The following is a 21192-nucleotide window of genomic DNA, read 5'->3' on the forward strand; positions in this document are numbered from 1 at the left end:
CATTGAATTAAAGAAAGTTGGCCAAAGATTCTAAAATCCAACACATAGAAATTTATTCAACATCCAAGAACGAATTACAACAAGAATTTATCAAAGAAATTAAGAATTTACACAAGAAATTATAGAAAAAACATCCTCATGCCAAGAAAATTAAGAATTTAACCTGAACTAGACTAGATAGACTTACCCCTTCAACCTTGCATCTCTTCAAGATTCATCAAGAAAAATCAAGAATACATGAAAAGGAAGAAAAAGGAAGAAAGAAAAGTGCAAAAAATTGAAGTCGAGAGAAAATCGAGTTGAAGATCCAATCCCCCATATAGAAATCGTGGAAAAGCTTTTATATTTATGCCACAACGTAACGATGCTGAGTAGAGCGTAATCACGCTCTTGCCATATCAGACCTTGAGCATAAGGGGAAGAGTAATAACGCTAGTGTTACGTTGGCTTGTGTGCACGCGAATTCTTAAATTTCCGTAAATTGTCGTAGCATAATTACGCTCTGGGTAGCGTAGTTACGTTGCCCTATTTCGATGGCTATTGTCTTGTAGCATAATGTTAGAGCATTGAGGTAGGGTCATGACACTGCTTTGATGAGCTGAAAGAGGGTAGTTTGTCTTCTAACATAATGCTATGCTAGGGGTAGCATTGCTATGTTGCTACTAGTGGCAATTTTGTAAATTTTAGCTATTCTTCATAATTGATGCTCCAATTCTCCAAATTAACTCCTTTTTAGTTTATTTTTGTTCCAAATGATTTTTTTGACACTTGGGATGATACCTACAACATGGCATTTGATTCATAAGAAATACACAAATGGGGGAAAACTATGCCAAAAATTATAGCACTTTTATGGTATTATCACCCATATGAGGTAAAAATAATAAAATCACATCGTTTATTTGGAAATGTTCCAACAAATATGTGAAATATATTGGTAAATATATTTGATATGTAATAAAAAACAAATTTCATGCCAACTGGTTGGTTTTTCTAGTGAATTCATGACTATTTTTAAATATACCTTAGAACATGGTATATACTAACTATTATATAAAATATAGATATATTGAAATAGATAATTATATCCATATGACAATACAATATAAACCACAATGCATATAAAATATATATATAAGTGTACATATCATAAAACAAGAAATTTAAATACAAAATCATCATCGTTTGTATAAAATAAATGGTTATATATATCACAATATATATATTTACGAATCTTCTTCTACCTAGTATTGTTGGTATTTCAGCTGTAATGTATTTGGGCTGTAAGGAGGGTAGAAATTTTGATATAACTTGACCCATTTTTTTATATTTAAAATCCACCAAAAATAAATTTAATTAAAATAAAAAGATTGTGTATATAAATAGAGAGGTTACTTCTGCAATATTGGCCCAAAACTCCCCAATTCCCACCAGAAGGCCTACGACCAACATCGGATTTTTTTCTCTAAATCTAAAATCACTTCCAGGTACATTTCGTCGACTAATTTTTTCTTCAGTTTTTAATTTGGGTCTTTCTGATTTTGAGTTGTTGAACATCCCATTTCGTTCCTGTTCGTGTTGGTTCCAAATGAACTGGAGGGTTGGCGAGGGAAGAAAAAAAGAATGGCTTAATGTTGGGAAGCCATTGATTTTTTGTTGATTTATTGCTGATAAATGTTCTAAACAGTTGTTGTTGTTTAAGATTTTTAGCTAAATTTACGTCGGATCTCTTCCTCGAAAGCCAACTTCTCGGTCGGTTGGTTCGTGGATGTTTCGTTGTTTTGGGTGTTTAGAAATTCATTCCGTTTTCGCAGTACAATGTTAGAAGTTCTTTACTACGATCTTTAGATCATCTCAAACTCTGGTTTCTGTCAGTCAAGCATTCAGTAGCGAGGGAGTGACACCTGAATTGCAATTTTGCCTCATTTGAGTGTAGGTTTCCTTGGAAGATCAATGGCTTTCTGCATACTTTGAAGGCTAAATTATAAAAAAAATGCTCTTGAACTTTATGTCAAAGACTCAAATATAGTATGAACTTTCAAAAGTTTAAAAAATACCTTTAAACTTTAAAAAATAGTTAAAAAATATCATAATTTTAGAGAAGAGTCCGTTAGTGTTTTGTTTAAAAAATACAACTTTCAAAAGTATAAAGAAATAGCCTTAAAACTTAAAAAGAAAGTTAAAAAAATACTCTTAATGTTAGTATAGGAATAGAAACCATTGCAAAAGCAACTCTAAAATTTCATTTTTTTTTTTCAAAATGCTTCTACCATTAGTGTAGTGGTCAATTTGTTTGAAGTTTTTTTGAGTTTGAAAAGACCAATTTTAGAACAAAGTATATAGATATCTTCATTTTGTTTTTCATATAGATACTCTCATTTTTCTCCTATTTGTCCAATTCTTATATCAATTTTCTCAACAATCAAAACTATAATTTAAAACATATAATCCCACAAGATCTCGCAGGATTCCAGAATCAAAACCACCCTTTAAAACATACCAAAACAATAAAGAATAATTTGTATTTGGCTATTAGCATATACTTAACTATTAATGTACAACCAACTCGTTAAAACATTTAAGTTTTGAGATTCAATGGTGCATCTTGTTAGGATACCACCTAACAAGGAAATTCTCAAGAACACAAAAAGAAATAAGAACTGTAAAAGATAGATTTATATTGCAATATCAATAATGAAACTGCAATATACCATAGCCTTTCGAGAGGGCTACTCTCTCCTTCAATTCCTCAATAGAAATTCCCACCAAATTCTTCATACCTTTCTACCATTCCTACTCCTTCTATTTATAGCAATATTCACTAACTAACTTCCCATCTAATTACCCTTATACCCGTTACTAATACCAATACTAATATTCTCCTAATGGTCCTATTATTTCTATACTAGGGGTCTTACAATACTTCGCCCTTCGAAGACACATTGTTCTCAAGGTGTGCTTACAAAACACAATCACAAGATTGGGCATCTTTTTTTCCCTCTTTCTCTCTCTCTCACTCTTCTTTTGTTTTTTTTTTTGATTTTTCTAAAATTATGAGAACACAAAACTCGAACCAACATAGCCTTCTCTTCAGCCTTGTTCAGAAACAAATTGGGCTTCTATTTCTTCACTTGGACTAAGCCCAATAAACATCCCATGACTCCACACTCTTTTTTCTTCATTTCTACTGGCGTTATTCTCCTTTAATGGGCTAGGTCCATTATCAATTTGCTGTCCAAAACAGCACAACAACCTTCTCTTAAGTAACCCCCACTGCCCATGTAACAGATATTGAATATAACAACCCTTTTTAACTTGGATTGCTCCACACCAACAACTCTTCAAACGTTGGGCCTATAAATTATTATCTTCCTTAAAAATAATAGTGGGCTTCTAGCAAAACCAGCGCATTATTAGGCCCAAATTAATAACCACTTTGCTCAATCCATGGTCCCGTCACCAAACGGATTGTTCTTTCCTCCCATTTTCGCAAGTTACGACTCCTCTCAATTTGGATCAGAATAGAATAATGGGCCTCCATAGCTTTCTTGAGAATTAGCCCAGTCGATGATGTAAATCCCACATAATCAGGATTAGATGCTTTTGCCCTTGATTCCCTCCATCCTGGCCCCACCACTTCCCATTTCACGTGCGTATGAACATGTTTTTCCTCCTCTTCACGAAAATTTCTTCTTCCCCAAGTCATCTTTTTCGTCTATTGCCGCTCGCCCTCATCTTCAAGTTTCAGCACGTACAACCTCTCCTCAATTTCGCCCACCAGTGCTTCCGCCGTTTTTCGTTTCTTCGTTCATTAGTATCTTTGCCATTCCAACCACTGGACCATCGACGCCTTCTCTTTCCATCGCTGCCAACGGTCCTCCGCAACCTTGATCAATGACAGTTTCTTCATTCACCCACTGTTGATCGTCAACACGTTTCTTCTTCGTCGATTTTTTGCCATCTTTCTTTTTTGCTTTTCTGACCATGTGTTTGCTTGTAGATGCTCCTTCCTCCATTTCTTCTTCTTCTGACTGCCATCTCGCCTTCTCATTAGTAATGTTTGTCCCCTTCTCCCAGATGCTTCTACCTCCTTTGATCGGCATTTCCAGTTCCATCGAATCCTTATCTCCAGCCATCTCACCCTTTGCCACTGGTTATGGACGTCAACGATTAGGTTCCACTTCTTTTCTCCATCTTCTTTATGATTGTGTTCCTTTGTTTCCTCCGTCTTCGAGTCATTAATCTTTTTCTCCTCTGTCATGGAGCCCTCCATCACCTTCTTTCTTTTCTTTTCTTTCATCGATTGCATCTCCCTTCTATCTCCGTTGCCCATTTTCCCTCAACGTTGCTTGCTGGAACAAACAACATTCCTTCTTCTTCGGCGCCTTTCAACATTATTGAAGATCCTTCCACATATGAGCTTTCAATTGGAATCTCACTGGAAGTTTCAGATTTGACTCCCACTACAATCGTTTCCTGTTTTTCTGATATTTTCTTTGCTGATTGTTCTTTTTCTGTTTTGATTTCTACTAGTCTTCTCTCCTTTCTTTCTCTATCTCTTTCCAAAGATTCAATGAGCCGTTGTGGCAACGCTCTCACATTTCTCTGTACCTCTAACAGTGCTTCATTCAACTGATCACGATTCATTTCTAATTGATATTCCAGGATGAACAACTCTGATACCGCTTTTTTAGGATACCACCTAACAAGGAAATTCTCAAGAACACACACACACAAAAAAAAAAAAAAAAAACTGTAAAAGATAGATTTATATTGCAATATCAATAATGAAACTACAATATACTTTAGCCTTTCGAGAAGGCTACTCTCTCCTTCAATTCTCCAATGGAAATTCCCACAAATTATTCATACCTTCCTACAACTCCTACTCCTATTTATAGCAATATTCACTAACTAACTTCCCATCTAATTACCCTTATACCCCTTACTAATATCAATACTAATATTCTCCTAATGGTCCTACTATTTCTATACTAGGTGTCTTACACATCCATTATTCTTTTTCTTCTTATTATAGTCTATATACCTTAACTGAAGTGGGCAGTCAATAAATTATTATTATTATTTTTTTGAGATAAACAAATGTCAAACAATTAATAAAAAGGAGGGTAAGAGGCCATCAAAGAAGAGAGGAGAGAAATAAGAGTGCGTTCATTGTTTCTGTTCATATACTAACAGTTAAAGTATTTTTAATTTTTTTTGAAGTTTAAAGGTATTTTTTAAACTTTTGAAAGTTCAGGGGTATTTTTGACATTCAGCCAAAACTAACTGTAAGGGTATTTTTGACCCAAACACCAAGTTGAGGGGTATTTTGTATAATTTAGCCTATTTTTAACTCCTTAATTGGTTTTCTACCTCCTTAAAATGAACTTTGATAAGGAGCTGAGGTGTTAGATACAATTATTTTTGCTACCTAGCTATCTTGTGCTAAGACATTCAAATTATGGTTAAAAATCACTTTTGGTTCATGAACTTTCATGGAAGTAATAATTTAGTCTCTAAACTTTAATTTGTAACAATTTAGTCCTTTTACTTCCAACTTTGTAATAATTGAGTCTATGGAATTTTAAATTTGTAACAATTTGGTCCTTGAACTATAATAAGTATCAATTTAATCCTTGTACATCAAAGTTGAAACGATTTAGTCCCTATTGTGAAAAATACTATTAAGATTTTAGTGAAATTTCCTTCCTTTAATTGTTTTATGGATAAAATTTTATCTACCGCTTTTTTTTTTTTTTGGTATATCTCAACATCTTTTCAATCATTATGGCCTTACTTATTTAATCTCCATTAGAGAGCCTATTGTGAAAAATACTATTAAGATTTTAGTGAAATTTCCTTCCTATGAATAAAATTTTATCTACAGCTTTTTTTTGGGTATATCTCAACATCTTTTTAATCATTATGGCCTTACTTATTTAATCTCCATTAGAGAGCCTTTTTGTAAATCACCAATAGGTGTTGAAGTTATACTCCTTTATTTCATCCATCAACGAAATTGTTTCTTCTTCTTTCAAATGATAATAATAATAATAATAATAATAATAATAAAATAAATAAATTAATAAAAAACTTGCACATAGATTGATAAACTGATTAAGGCTCAAATTTATTTAAAAATTATAAAAATTAAGTTTGTTAGAGTGTTGATATAATATTAAATTTAGGAGTGGTGGAGTCTTTTGTGGAAGAAAATTCGTAAGGTGTGTAAGTCCTTTGGGATGAAAGAAAACTAGTGGTTGTTGAAGTCTTTATACAACGACAATTATACTTGGTTGGGTGGAGAGTTTCAAAGGCTTTCCAGATATATTCCAGCCCTCTGTCCTCTGTTATTAGAAGCTTGATGTTTTTTGGCCCTTCTTCATCAGAATTCTAAAAAAGCTTTGATGTCATGGTTTGCTGATTTTAGAAGCTGGTCACTGGAGGCCTAAAATTTTAGGGTGGCTTTGTCATCAAGTTGTCATAGTTGAAGGCTGGGCTTTTCTGATGCCACCTTCCAAGTTCTTGGTGCCTTTTTCTATTTGGTTATCTGGTTCTAAGTCGTTTCACTAGTGCTCCAATTAATCAAGTCGAGCTTCGATTTCAATGATGTTTGGAATTTTCATTCAAAGAGCCAATTGTACTATATTGGGTTGTATTTGTTTTGTATTTGTGTTAATTTTCTGAACAAGTCCAGCTTCGGGGGTTTTTTTTTTCCGTTGCATTTGATTTATCTTGCTTATTTCGTTTCACTATACTCCGAGCATTAGCCTCTTTCCATTTCTTCAATGAAAAGCTTTCTTTCTATTTCAAAAAAAAAGGAAAAAAAAATAAAATTTTCTTCGCCCATCAACTTAAGCTTTTGAGTTCATTGGGATTTAAGATTGTATCAGGAAGTCTTGTGTTCGAACTCCTGTAATGTGATTACTCTCAATTTAATATTGATTTCAACATTTTGTGTCTTCTACACACTTCAAAGCCCACAAGTGAGGGGCGTTCAAATGTTGATATAATATTAAATTTCCCTTCGGGCCTTGGCACATCACCTTAAGCTTATGGGTTCATTGGTGTTTTAAGAAAGTTGTTAAATAATCACAATTGACTATAAAGTTTGATGAGATTTTTCACGATATAGACTCAAATTGTTACAAATTTAAAAGTCCATGGAGTAACTTGTTACATGCTAGAGTTCAAAAACTAAATTATTACAAATTCGAAAGTACATAGACCAAATCCATACAAATCAAAGTTCAGGGATTAAATGATTACTATAATGTAAGTTCAGGACCAAAAGTGATTTTTAGCCTACTAAGTTTTATCATAATTTCATTTATTTAGTGCTTGAAGAAATGTTGATGGGACACACAGAGGGTCTATCTCAATGCCAGCACTCGAAGGATCATCTTCTATCCGATCTGATATGTGAGTTGGATATTGATGAAGCTGCAGATTGCTCTGAACAGATTCTGTATGAAGCGTCTTTCAAGGAATTTGGGAGATACAGTGTTCAATATGACACTATTATATGGCTTTCTATATCATTGCTGCTGGTTTTAGCTTGGGGTTTTGGGATAATCATGCTACTATATCTGCCATATAGGAGATATGTGCTTCAGAAGGATTTTTCATCGCGTAAATTATATGTCACTCCTACAGAAATAGTTTACAAGGTTCACTTCTTTTAGGTCATTTGGTTTTGCCCCTTCAAAACTGTGAAACTGTATATTTTTCAAAAGAAAGGAAGTGAAGGAGGTAATTCTTGTATGCTTTTATTGTTTTTAACTTTGCTTTTTCTCCCTTTAAGGTTTCAAGACCTTCATTCATACCTTTTTGGGGCACCACAAAAATTGAGAAGCATGTTCCTCTTTCCTTGGTGATTGATATCATTATTGAACAAGGTATTCGTGCATCCCTCGTCTCATGATATTGCTTCTATGGGGAGTCTGGTTGCTATCTTGCTTGACATTTATCACTTAATTTTCTCCATCGTGATTTGTTTATAAACATGATTCAAGGAAAGGAATTGAGTTGTCTTGGGAAGACATTTGGGAACCTCTGCTTAAATATTCTCACTATAAAGATCTCACATGTTTTTATGTTGCTCTTTTGTACTTCTTGCGTGTGCTATATCTTTTTTAAAACCGAAGACCGGTATTTCAATTATGTACTATACCATATAATTAATATTATGTGCTAAAAGAATCAGGTGTATGATCGACTTTTCATGGACTCTAATTGCTGTAAATTTGACCATGACCCTCATTTTACTTCTTATACTTATCTATTTTTCTTTTCAATTGGAGACTTCTTGTAATCACCTTTAGGTGTTGGGTTTTCCCTATTTCATTCATTCAATGAAATCTCTTTTTCCAAAAGAAAAATTCAGGTGTATGATCAGCTGTTGGAGTATTAAGATCGTTTGTCCCGTGATGTTCTTATAAATTGCCAACGTAGTCAGAAAAAATGAGAGGTTATTTGCTATGTTGATTTCATGCAGTGATGGATACCAATTTTTGAACCTTTGTTTTATTTATTATTCTTTTTTATATTTGTAAGTGTCTGGGAACTTGTTTGTACCATGATTAATAGCACAAAACAACTACTTGACTTTATTACATTGGTCGCCAGAGAATAAATCCTAGGTGGTTATCATGGTTTGCATTCATTTCCTCTAAACCATTTAGGTTTTTCATTGGCCCCTATGATCACTACTCACTAGGACGCCACAGCAGGTGGTTATTTAAACCCTTGTTTGATACACATAGGATGTTCAATCTGAAACCATACACTTAGGACCCCCACCCTAGGCACTAAATAGAATCAAGGAGGGTTAAGTATTTCCATGCTTCTTTGCTATTTCTCTATATTTTTTAATGTTTATAACAATAATATTTAATATGACAATAAGTGTGATAGACCCCTAAGGGTAAAAGTGTATATACATAGGCATAAGAGAGGAAATACATGAGGTAGGTTGTTAGTATGTGGGCCCGGGAATATCGTTTATTATGAGAAGGGCCGTTATAAATAGAGGATGAGTATGAGAAAGGGGTATCTTTTGAATATCATTGTGCAATAGGTCTCTAATGAGAAATTGGGAGAGATTGGGAAGCTCTTGAATACTTCCCCCTGTTGTTGATAAATAAAATTGAGGCTTAGGCCTACAATTTTGGTATCAGAGGGGTTGTTTTTGGAATGGGGGGAAGAATGGAAGCAAGAATGATGGAGTTGGGAGAGAAGGTGATCGGATTGGCAACCAAGTTTGACGAAGCAAAAGTGAATTGAGTTAGGGCAGAACAAAAATTGGACAAAAATTTCGAGTTGGTGATGCAAAGGATCGATGCATTATATAGTATGATGGAGATGAACTCGTCAGAGAGAACGATCATTGATAAAGGAAAAAGATTGGCGGTAGTGGAATCGGTTCAAGAGGGGAAGAGTGATTCAGAACGCAAACCTGATAAGTGGGGAAGCAATTAGTGCTTCTTGTGCCCCGTATAACCATGAAGTTCCCCTCTTCAACATGCGATTACGCAAGTTGGAGGTACCAATTTTCAAAGGGGAGTGTTAGGAATCCGGTTCACCTGCACAAGAAATAACACAAACACATTCCGACCAGACACCCAATGCCAATAATTAGGGTATTCAGACTTCCCTTGAGATATAGTATTAACCAACAACCAGTAATATCGTGTTCCTATTGAAAAGAGAAGAGAAGAAACAAACACAGATTTACGGAGAAACCCTAGATCAGGGAGAAAAACCACGATAAGAGAATTTTATTCTTTCTAATTTTCTGATACACAGTACTCAACACAGGATAGGTATAAATAACCAAACTGAGAGAAACCCTAGACAGTAGACGCTAAGAAAAAGACTAAAACGCCCTTAGGGCTAAAACACCATTTCAACACTCCCCTCAAGTTGGGGCATAAATATCAATGAGGCCCAACTTGCTAATACAAGTGTCAAACGTCTGTCTAGGTAACTCCTTAGTCAGAACATCCGCAATTTGTTGACTGGATGGGACATAAGGAACACAAATGCTACCGTTGTCTAGTTTCTCTTTGATAAAATGTCGGTCAATCTCAACATGTTTGGTTCTGTCATGCTGAACAGGGTTATTAGCAATATTAATGGCAGTCTTGTTGTCACAGTAGAGTTTCATCCGGGTCATGACTCTCGTGGTGAAGATCTAATACCTTCTTCAACCAAATTTCCTCACAGATACCCAAGCTCATAGCTCTGTATTTAGCTTCGGCACTACTTCTAGCCACGACACCCTGTTTCTTACTCCTCCATGTAACAAGATTTCCCAATACGAAGGTACAATGCCCTGAGGTTGACTTCCTATCAATAGCGGAATTGGCCCAGTCTGAGTCAGTGTAGGCTTCAATGCATCTTCTATCATTTTTCCTGAACATCAAGCCCTTCCCAGGTGTTGACTTTAGATATCTCAGAATCCGAGTAACAGCTTCCATGTGTCTCTCATACGGGGCTTGCATAAACTGGCTTACCAAACTCACAGCATATGAAATATCAGGTCTGGTGTGTGAGAGATATATCAGCTTCCCTACAAGTCGTCGATATCTTTCCTTGTTCACTGGGACGTCATCTACTGAATTTACTAGATTACTGTTAACCTCAACCGGAGTATCTGCAGGTTTACATCCAGTCATCCCAGTCTCTTGTAAAAGGTCTAACGTATATTTTCTCTGAGACACTGAAATCTCTTCCTTTAATCTTGCTACCTCCATGCCTAGGAAATACCTCGAAGTACCAAGATCTTTAATCTCAAACTCTTCTGCCATCTTCTATTTCAACTTGTCAATTTCTACAGAATCATTCCCTGATAGAATAATATCGTCAACATATACGATTAACACTGCTACTTTTCCTGGTGCTGATTTCTTAGTGAACAGGGTGTGATCAGAGTGACCCTGAATGTACCCCTGGGTTTTGACAAAGGTAGTGAAGCGATCGAACCAGGCTCTAGGGGACTGTTTTAGACCATACAAAGACTTCTTTAACTTGCAAACCTGACTCCCAAACTGTGCTTCAAACCCTGGAGGAGGGGAGAATAAACCTCTTCTTCCAACTCACCATTTAGAAACGCATTTTTTACATCCAACTAATGTAGAGGCCAGTCTAGGTTCATAGCAACAGAGAGAAGAACCCAAATAGTGTTGAGTTTTGCCACCGGCGAGAAGGTTTTTGAGTAATCCTCTCCATATGTTTGAGTGAATCCTTTCGCAACCAATCTGACCTTATATCTGTCGAGAGTTCCATCAGACTTGTATTTGGTTGTGAACACCCATTTTCACCCGATTGTTTTGTGACCTCTAGGAAGAGCAACTAGATCCCATGTTTTGCTGGTCTTGAGGGCTTGCATCTCTTCCATAACTGCGGTTCGCCATTTAGGAATTTCCAGAGTCTTGTACACATTTCCCGGAATTGTCACGGTGTCCAGACTAGTGGTGAAGGCCTTAAATCTTGTTGACAAGCTACTGTAAGATAAAAAGCTTTTCATAGAGTACTTGGTGCAGGACCTCGTTCCCTTTTGTAGAGCAATTGGTAAGTCTAGGGTAGCATCAATCTCACTAGTCTTGTTACCCTTTTCCTCTGTCTTCATCTGTTGCACATTTTCAGTCTCCTGAACATCATCAAGGGGAAATTCATTACTCTCATCCTCCCTAATTTTGCCAAGGTTCGCTGCATCGTCAGTGTTCACTGCATTACTTTCAATAGAGTTATTATTATCAAAAGTATGGTTACCTAGAGCTGGCTTTGGTTCTGACTCTTGAACACCTTCCGGCGGAGCAGCAGGGGGAACTATTTCCTTTCGTAGATTCTTCTGATAGTAGGTTATCCAAGGAACTTATTTTGTAGGAAGGATAGGATTGTCAGGAATGGGTGGGCCAGGATTATTAGTGTCAGGAATGGGTTCAAGAAACAAGTCTACGGGAATGGAATAAGTGAATGACGTGTTAGCCTCTTCACTCGAAGTCTTTCCCTGAAGAGGACTAACGGGAAAGAAAGGTTTATCTTCTTGAAAGGTGGCATCCATGGTGATAAAGTACTTTCGAGAAGACGGTTGATAACATTTGTAGCCACGTTGATGGAAAGGATACCCAACCAAACACTCGAAGAGGAACATCTGGGAAAAGACGGGTAGAAGAGAATGACTCTTTGAAATGGGCTAAGGGAGTCTGGAACTTGAGAACTCGGGAAGGCATTCGATTTATGAGATGGGCTGCAGTGAGTACAGCATCTCCCTATAGGTACGAGGGTAGGACGCAGGGATCATGAGTGCCCGAGCAACCTCAATAAGGTGACGATTTTTTCATTCGGCCATCCCATTTTGTTGTGGTGTATAGGCATAGGAGTTTTGGTGGATGATACCTTTAGAGTTTAAAAACTCACGGAGGGATTGGTTAACGAACTCACGGCCATTGTCACTCCGAAGGATAGCAATTTTGGCATTGAACTGGGTTTCGACAGTGGTGTAAAATTGCTGAGAGACTATAGTCACTTCGGACTTATCCGTAAGAAGGAACACCCATGTAAGACGAGTGTGATCATCTATCAAGGTGACAAACCACCGCTTACCCGTCACGATTGTGATATTAGATGGGCCCCACACGTCACTATGTATTAGGTGGAAAGGTTGAGAAGGTTTGTAAGGCTGGGAAGTAAAAGACACCCGAGGTTTTGCACGAATACACACATCGCAAGATAAAGATGAAATATTAACATTACGAAACAAATGTGGAAATAAATACTTCATATAATGAAAATTTGGATGTCCAAGACGAAAATGCCATAATAGGAAATCAGTTTCAGAAATAGTAAGGGTGTGTTTGGTATGTGATAAAAGTAGAGAGTTGAGTTGGTAATTATTATATGGAGAGTTAAATTATCTGTGTTTGTTGTGCAGAGTTGAGTTGAGTTGAGTTGGAGGATCTGATGCAGTTTTTTGGTGAATGAGATTAGTTCTATTTTTTTCTGTTTGTTTTTTATTTCATTCTTTTATTTTTTTAGTTTTATGCTTTGCTATTGTCGATTAATTTTCAAATATACACGTATTTTCTCAAATCATTTATGACATAAACTGGACGATCTCAATTTGTAGAACATAATAGATTATTTTTCATATATTCTTTTCAAAAACTGTAATAATTCTAATTCTCTTCAATCGGTAAAACATACCAACAAAATATATTTCATATTGCTGCTCAATTAATTGGTATATTGTATATTGTATGTATATATATTGAAGGTATATATATTTCATATTGAATGTTTGTATGTATATATATCCAAAAAAAATTCACAAAATATGTTCTTTCGATACTTATAATATTAGTTATATTTACAAACACAAAAATTACATATTTTCAAGTATGCAAAAGTTAACATTTTTTTCGACATGACAGTCCATTGTCCATTTGCTGTTATCCAAAAGAACTATAGACAAAATATAAGGGTGTGGTCAGTCTACATGTTTCTTCCTAGTAGACGGAGGCAGTACCTCTTCCGTACGTGTTCTGGTACTGCAAGGAAGCAATCTGTCTTCTGAATGTCTGTGACAACGAGGTCAATAAGGGTGACCTGATCATCCTCATCCAGGCCATCAATGCTGTATATGGCATTTACTACTTCCTTCCGACGCTCGAACTCCAGCTCATACTCTCCTTTTGCCATGATGCAAGTCTACCCATGTGTGTGCTTTGTATTTCAACAGTCGATCTCATGATGTCGATCATTTCAGCTTGGAATGATGACCTCTTCCTCTTACTGCCTCGAGATGACTCGGTAGGTACACTTGCTTTACCTGTAGATTGCTCTGCTGGCTCTTCATCTATTTCATCTTGATTTAATGGTGATTCTGTCTGGCGAACCTCAGGGGTGTGACAGTCTTGTGATCCAAGTCGAATCTCATCTTCAAACCATCACGTATGGGTCCTCACTTGATTGTCCTATTAATCTGTCTTTCCTAAATACGATGGAGAGGTCATCGTAATGTGGGAATGACTTATTCCACATCCCCTTCGCATTGGGATGACTCTGCATTGATATACATACACTTTATTAATATTTATATTATAACACGTATCCGTACATTTTTTTTTCTAGAATCTTACCCGACCCAAAGATCGAAAATCTCCTTCTTAACCTGGACACATTTGAACTCCTCGTTCCAGCCGAACCCCGACTGACTTAACATCTCTGATACTGCATTGTATTGTTTCTTCAAACTCCTCACCTTACACTCAATGGTGTTCTGATTCAGTGCGCACCCAAGCACTTTCTCATGCAGAATTCGCTCTAAGTGTTGTAGGTATCCTGGTCGAAACGTCCCATTATCGGACCTCCAACCGGTCTCCACCAAATACAATAGAGCTTCCACCAACTTAGCGTCCTCCCCCTTCAACCATATGTGTTTAGACCTCTTACCATTACTTGTCATTATGTTGCATGCATACGTTTATTGAATGAAAAGATGCTATAAATTAAACACATGCACAAACAAAGGATAAACTGCTGAAATTATATGTTCCAATTTAACTTGTTCACACAGAGTCTTGGCACAAAACATTTTCACGACATACTTAGAATGTTCCATAATTAAATTCCATTCAGTAGTAAAAGAAAAGTAAGCAATGAACATTGAATAATCAGGCTCTTTGCCATTGAGTAAACATTTCGATTGCTAAGTCATCCCTGAACTTGGTCCATTCCTCTGATGATTCAACAAATTCAATATGATCCCCATCAAGACCAACTGATGTAGAATTCTCCTCATAGGGCACGTCAAGCATTGCACCGATTCCCATCTCCCTTGTGATCAAGTTGTGAATAAGGCAACATGCAGTTATTGTTCGACATTGGACTTGTATTGGGTAGAATGATTTTCCCCTAAGAATAGCCCACCGTTCCTTTAGCAACCCAAACGCTCGCTCGATAACGTTCCTTGCTGAAGAATGTTTCATGTTGAAAAATTCTCTTGCAGTTGTCGGTGCATTTCTTGCTCCACGCCAATCAGAGAGATGGTATCGTTCCCCTCTGTACGGCGCCAAGAATCCTTCAGCGTTGGGGTATCCAGCATCACATAGGTAATAGTATCCTGTACACGTTTCGAAATGTCATGCACATGTGTTGTGGCAGGTACGCATGTTTAAATAACGTATACGGTTATTATAATACCCTTTGGAACCCTCAATCCGTACGGTCGCGAAACCGCATCCCTAAGAACTCTTGAATCGGCTGTAGGCCCTTCCTACCTTGGCAAAACGAAGACGAACTCCCCATTTTGATCACACACCGCAAGAACGTTTGTGGCAATCTCTCCCTTTTCTCGTCCTATATCGAGGTCGATCGACGACACTAACATTCACTTTAATGTATGTGCCGTCTAACGCACCTAGACAATTCTGTTTCTCTCAAGTGATCAGAATGAATTAAAAAAAAAAAATCTATCGTTGCATGCATATTTATGACGTATTCATGTAAAAAACTGAGTACTTTTTGTACCTGAAACCACTTCCATCTTCCATCGGTACATGTATTTGTGATCGGTTCTGGTTTTCTTAACAAAACAGTTTGAAGTTGTAAGACTGCCCTAAGAACTGCGTTGAAATATCTCGAAACTGTCTCACCACACCTCGAAAAGTTTCTGCGTACTACTCGATTCTTGACATCGTGTGCAAGAATGTGTAGGAATATCACAACCATCTCTTCGACGTCCATACATCTTGTTGGTTCCAAACAACCAGTCGACTGTAGCATATTACATAGAATCGTAAAGGCACGTCTATCCATTCGGGTGCTTTCACGACATGCCAAGTCACTCTCGTAAATTAGGCGAAAGAAGGTCAACTGCCTAATGCAGTGCCTAGCATATGTCGGTTGTCTCTCTATCCTTCGGTAGTTGTTCAATAACGTGGTTAGTGTTATGAACAACTGTATTTGAGAGTGCGAAATAATTCTCATGATCGAAAAGAGGTCTTCAACAGTATCCATCTTTATAGGGAAAGGGATACGCAAGTTATTCCTGAAAGGGTAAGGTATTTGGCGGATTATGTTTCATGATTTAAGAAAGAATAGCAAACGATGTCAAGCGTCGGTATTGGGCATATTGGGTTATAGTTTAGATTTATGATGTTATTTCTCAATGAGGATCTCGCTCATGAGAAGAGCGAGATTCTCCTCATGAGCGAGATCCTCATTGTTTTTCACCCATTGAAATGAACTTATTATTAGATAAAAAAAATTACATAATAGTACTATTTCACCCATAATTCATAAAAAATTTGAGAAGTATCAGATTAAAAAATATAATGTCGCCAACCATTAATAAAAAAATTTGTGAACTAGTATTTCAAAAAAATGTGATTAACAATTAACAAATAATATATTTCCATTAAAAAAAAAAAAAAGTCCTAAAAAAAGGGAGATACTCTTAACCTCAAAATAACAAACCTCCTCAAACTAATTAGGAATGATTTGTGCAATTAGTTTAGACCCCACAAGAGACGCAAAATAATGATAGTTAGATTAGAAATAAAATAAAATAAATTGAACTAAGAAGTAACCAAAAAAAAAAAATAAAATAAATTGAACTAAAGAGTAACCAACAAAAGCATACCTTTTTTAGTGGAGAAAGATAGTGGAAATAAAAAACGTGGAAAAAGACAGTGGAAATATAGTGGAGAAAGACAGTGGAAATATAAAACGTATGAGTGGGAAGTCATCTATAAATAGAATAGGGAGAAAGAAGTAGTTGTTGGAGAGAGTTGGGTGCATTTATTAAAGAGTGAAATTAATTTAACCTCATTTATTAAAGAGTGAAATTAATTTAACCTCATTAATTAAAGAGTGAAATTAATTTGAGTGTTAGTTGAAAGTAAGTAGCAACCACGTTGGTAGTAAAGCCAAGTAAATACAAATAATAAAGTCAAGTAAATAGAAATAACATATTTCCATAAAAAAAAAAAAAAAACAATGAGGATCTTGCTCATGAGGAGAATCTCGCTTGTGAGGATCTTCATGAGCGAGATCCTCATTTCTAGCGAGATTTCCTTCTAAAGCGAGATCCTCATCACAAAATTAGCGAGATTCGCTCATGAGGAGGATCTCGCTCATGAGGCTGCTCTCGCTCTCTCCCACTTTCTTGCTCAAATCTCGTTCTCTCCACTCTCGCTCTCTCCAACTTTCTCACTGGTCTTGCTCTCTCCAATCTCGCTCTCTCCCACTTTCTCGCTCAAAATCTTGCTCTCAATGATCTCGTTGGTCTCGATCTCAATGATCTCGCTCTCAACGATCTCGCTTTTAGCTCATACTTCTCATTTTGCCACGATGCAAGTCTACCCATTTGTGTGCTCTGCATTTCAACAGTCGACATTTCTAGCGAGATTTCCTTCTAGAGTGAGATCTTCATCACAAAATTAGCAAGATTCAGTCCACATTTCTAGCGAGATTTCCTTCTAGAGCGAGATCCTCATCACAAAATTAGCGAGATTTCACTTGTACAGGGTTGAAGTTTCGACTTATGTACAACCCTTTATACATATTGTTTTCAAATTTTTTTTGTTTGTCGAGTTATTTATGTCGAAACTTCAACCTACGACAACCCTAATATACATTGTTTCCAAGTTTTTCTTTGTTTATCGAGTTCTCAACGTTCGACCTCTACATTAATCCAATCCTCAACCATCGACTTCTAGCAAAACAACAATATTTCTCTAATATAAAAGGTCTAATATTTCTCTAATATAATAAGTTTTGAAAACAATCATATTAATATAAAAGGTCCTAGTTTTGAGGGATAAAAAAGGAGAGTTTTGAGTGGGTAAAAAGGGGGGTTTTAATAACCCATAGGTTTTCTTTATGGGCTTAACAAACATGGGTAATAAATACCCACCCAACTCAACTCAACTCATACCCATTTATCAAACACCCTCTAAGGGAAGACAGTAAACAAGTGCTAGATAAACTCCTAGAGGAAGCATCCTCTAAGAGGAAGTAGAGCCCTCTATTGTGCTGGGTAGTGCCAATCGTCTTCCCCAAGCTCAGGTCCTGAAACAAAACATTGTTCGATGAGAAAACGACATTGCAATTCAGATCTCTGGTTATTTTACTGACAGATAGCATGTTATAAGATATTTTTGGCACATGCAAGACATTCTGTAAAATTAACCCTTGAATAGGAGATAAGTGACCTTTCCCAGCAACGGAAGCAAAGGACCCATCTGCAATTCATATTCTCTCGTTTCCCGCACTTGGATAATAAAAGAGGAATTGATTAGATGATCCAATTAGGTGGTCTGTTGCTCCTGAGTCAAGAATCCACGATTCATCCCCTTCAACCAAGAAGCTAAAAGACTGAGAAGTACTTGATTGCACGACATTGCCGGTTCCAACCATAATTGACTCTACCTGGCTGGTGATTGATGACGTACCATCCCCTGTTCCACTGACAAGGGCCCGATCGGTTTTAGATTTATCATTCGCAGGCCGTCGCTTGCCATTCGATGGGCGACCGTGTAACTTTCAGCATTGATCTTTGGTGTGCCACGGTTTCTTACAATGCTCACAGATTGGTGGGGACTTTCCGTTCTGTTTGTTGCTTTCTGGTCCCGAGGACTTGGCCCCAAATGCAGCAGAGTCTAAGTGGTTGATGCTAGTGCCACTCATAGCACTGGTTCTGTCCTCTTCCAACCTGACTTCTGAGCATACTTCCATCAGAGATGGTATTGGTCTCTGTCCCAAAATCCGACTTTGGACACCATCAAATTTAGGGTTTAAGCCACCTAGAAAATCATACACCCGGTCCGCCTCCTCAATCTTTGAGTACTGAACTCCATCGACAGGACAATTCCACACGACTTCGCGACACAAATCCATTTCTTGCCACAACAGGGACAATTTATTGAAATAAGACGTTATGTCAAAAGTCCCTTGTTTGCACTCATGAACATGTTTCCTTAAGGTATAAAGACATGAGGTATTTTGCCTCTTTGAATAGAGCTTCTGGACAGCTTCCCAAATATCTCGAGCGGAGGCTGAGTACAGAAGTGGCTTCCCAATCTGGGGTTCCATGTTGTTTATCAGAATTGAGCAAAGAAGAGAGTCCTCTTCTTTCCATATACGTTCCTGGGGATCATCAGGGTTTGGTCTTGTATTTCTCCAGTTAGATACCCGAACTTGTGACGTCCCTCAAGGACCATTCTCACCGATTGGGACCAAGAGAAGTAATTTTGGCCGTTAAGTTTCTCACCAATAGAAATCTCTGTAGAGTTTCTCACAGAACCGGACGTAATATTTGCTACAGGTAAAGTAGAGTAAGCATTTACCGGTGTTTCTGAGCATAAAGAGAGGTTTGAATGTGGATGGGGATGAAAACCAGTTGTAGGACTTGTCGTGGATCTAAGAGTCGATATTTGCTGCTGTAAGTTTGCCAACTGTTCAAAGCCAACGGTTCCACCAAAATTTGCCATAGGTTGGTTTTGCCCATAAATCCATGAAAAAGTAGCTTCATTTTGGCTAGAGGAAGGACCAAAAGAAGGGCTGGGAATTGGATGACTATACTGGTTTGACTGGACCGGGTTTGGTTGAACCGGTTGAGAAGAATGGGTCATCCACGCAGCAGAGGAACGATTTGGTATGTGTGCTAGGGCTGGCGGTTGACTCGCAAACAGAGACTGAAGGTCGCCTGAAGATCGGCAATCACGAGCAGAGGTGAAATCGGGCTGTGCAAAAACTTCCGGGGCTGGCGGCTTTCCTTGCATCAGCGGGATCTGAGGAAGAACTCGTGGCAAATCAGATGGGTCGCGCTGAATCGGAGGAGGAATCGTGCGTGGGAGATCGGCTAGGTTGCGGATGGCGAGGCTTCGATCAATCGATCGCTGGTCGGGTCAGGTCTGTGAGCTCTGTTGGTCCGTGCGTCGTGGAGGAGCTCGGGTCCGTGCATCGATCGGGTCTGTGAGCCCTGTTGGTCGGGTCTGCTAAGGAAGTCCACCGACTGGAGTTTGGATCTGACATGGATCTGAGGAGTTGAGGCAACGCGGCGTGAAAATAATGCTCAACGGCTTCTCGTATGGTTGCGACAACTTCAGCGTTCATGGATCCCCCTGTTCCAATGGAGGTTGCTGTTGGAGTCTCTGGTTTGTTCTCATCGATGACGGTCAGAGTTTCGTCACCATGCTCTGATACCATATTGAAAAGAGAAGAGAAGAAACAAACACAGATTTACGTGAAAACCCTAGATTATGGAGAAAAACCACGATAAGAGAATTTTATTCTTTCTAATTTTTTGATACACAGTACTCAACACAGGACAGGTATAAATAACCAAACTGAGAGAAACCCTAGACAGTAGACACTAAGAAAAAGACTAAAACGCCCTTAGGGCTAAAACACCATTTCAACAGTTCAAACAAGAGTTTTTAACTCAGAAATACACGATAGTAAGCAAAGACGATAGGAAGCATAAAGAAAAGGATAATTGGCAATTCGAGAGGACGTCTCTCCCAAGAGTTTCACTCCCAAAAACATTCCTGCTACTCTCCCTTCCAAAACTCTACAAATACCCTAAATCACTGGTCCTCTCCTTCCGTGCATATCTTCACAACGCACAGTCGCCCTTTAATGGTTTGTTTCTCCTGTGATCCCCCTTGTTGGTACCTTCCCTTTGTTTCAGTGTCCACACTTCATCTCTTACCCTTCTTCCTCTCATATACTACTGGATGCCTCACAGGGAGGTGGAATGTCGATGGGTGGCTACATTGGGTTGAAATATATTTTGTGGTGAATCGCTTAATAGAAAAGGATAAGCTGGATGCTGCAGTTCTATGCTTGGAGGGGGAAGCCTTGGACTAGTACCAATAGCAAGACGATTGTGTTAAAATAGAGAGTTGGGTGGAGTTTCGACAGCTGTTGTGGAAACGTTTTTGACCGTCGAACCAAGGAGATAAACACGTGCGGTTGATGAAGCTGCAGCAGGAGACGAATGTTCGGAAATATTGGTGCGAGGAAATGTACTTCTGATTTTGATGTTGATATGCGTCGAATGGTCATGCATTGATCATGCGTTGATGAAACAAAATGTGCGATATGGGTATATGCGATGATCACACGATAATCTAAAGGATATACGGTATGTGTTAATCGTGTTTGCGATGGCCATGC

General features: G+C 37.7%; 1 protein-coding gene across 4 annotated transcripts in view; it reads left to right on the forward strand.

Moving 5' to 3' along the window:
* The first annotated feature begins 1377 nt into the window (after positions 1-1377).
* LOC120069855 (uncharacterized) overlaps positions 1378-21192 on the forward strand; it is a 58947-nt gene continuing 39132 nt past the window's right edge. For 3 of the 4 annotated variants that reach the window (XM_090308553.1, XM_039021672.2, XM_090308555.1), the window contains exons 1-3: positions 1378-1487; positions 7342-7673; positions 7808-7901. In XM_090308553.1, the coding sequence (XP_090164679.1) occupies positions 7353-7673; positions 7808-7901 (415 nt within the window). In that variant the 5' untranslated portion in view covers positions 1378-1487; positions 7342-7352. Of the gene's footprint in view, positions 1488-1611; positions 1933-7341; positions 7674-7807; positions 7902-21192 lie in introns of those variants that run through there. The other variant, XM_090308554.1, reaches the window with a different exon arrangement.

Source organism: Benincasa hispida, chromosome 12 (assembly GCF_027475165.1).
Source record: "Benincasa hispida cultivar pf3 chromosome 12, pf3_genome.v1.1, whole genome shotgun sequence".
NCBI lineage: Eukaryota > Viridiplantae > Streptophyta > Magnoliopsida > Cucurbitales > Cucurbitaceae > Benincasa > Benincasa hispida.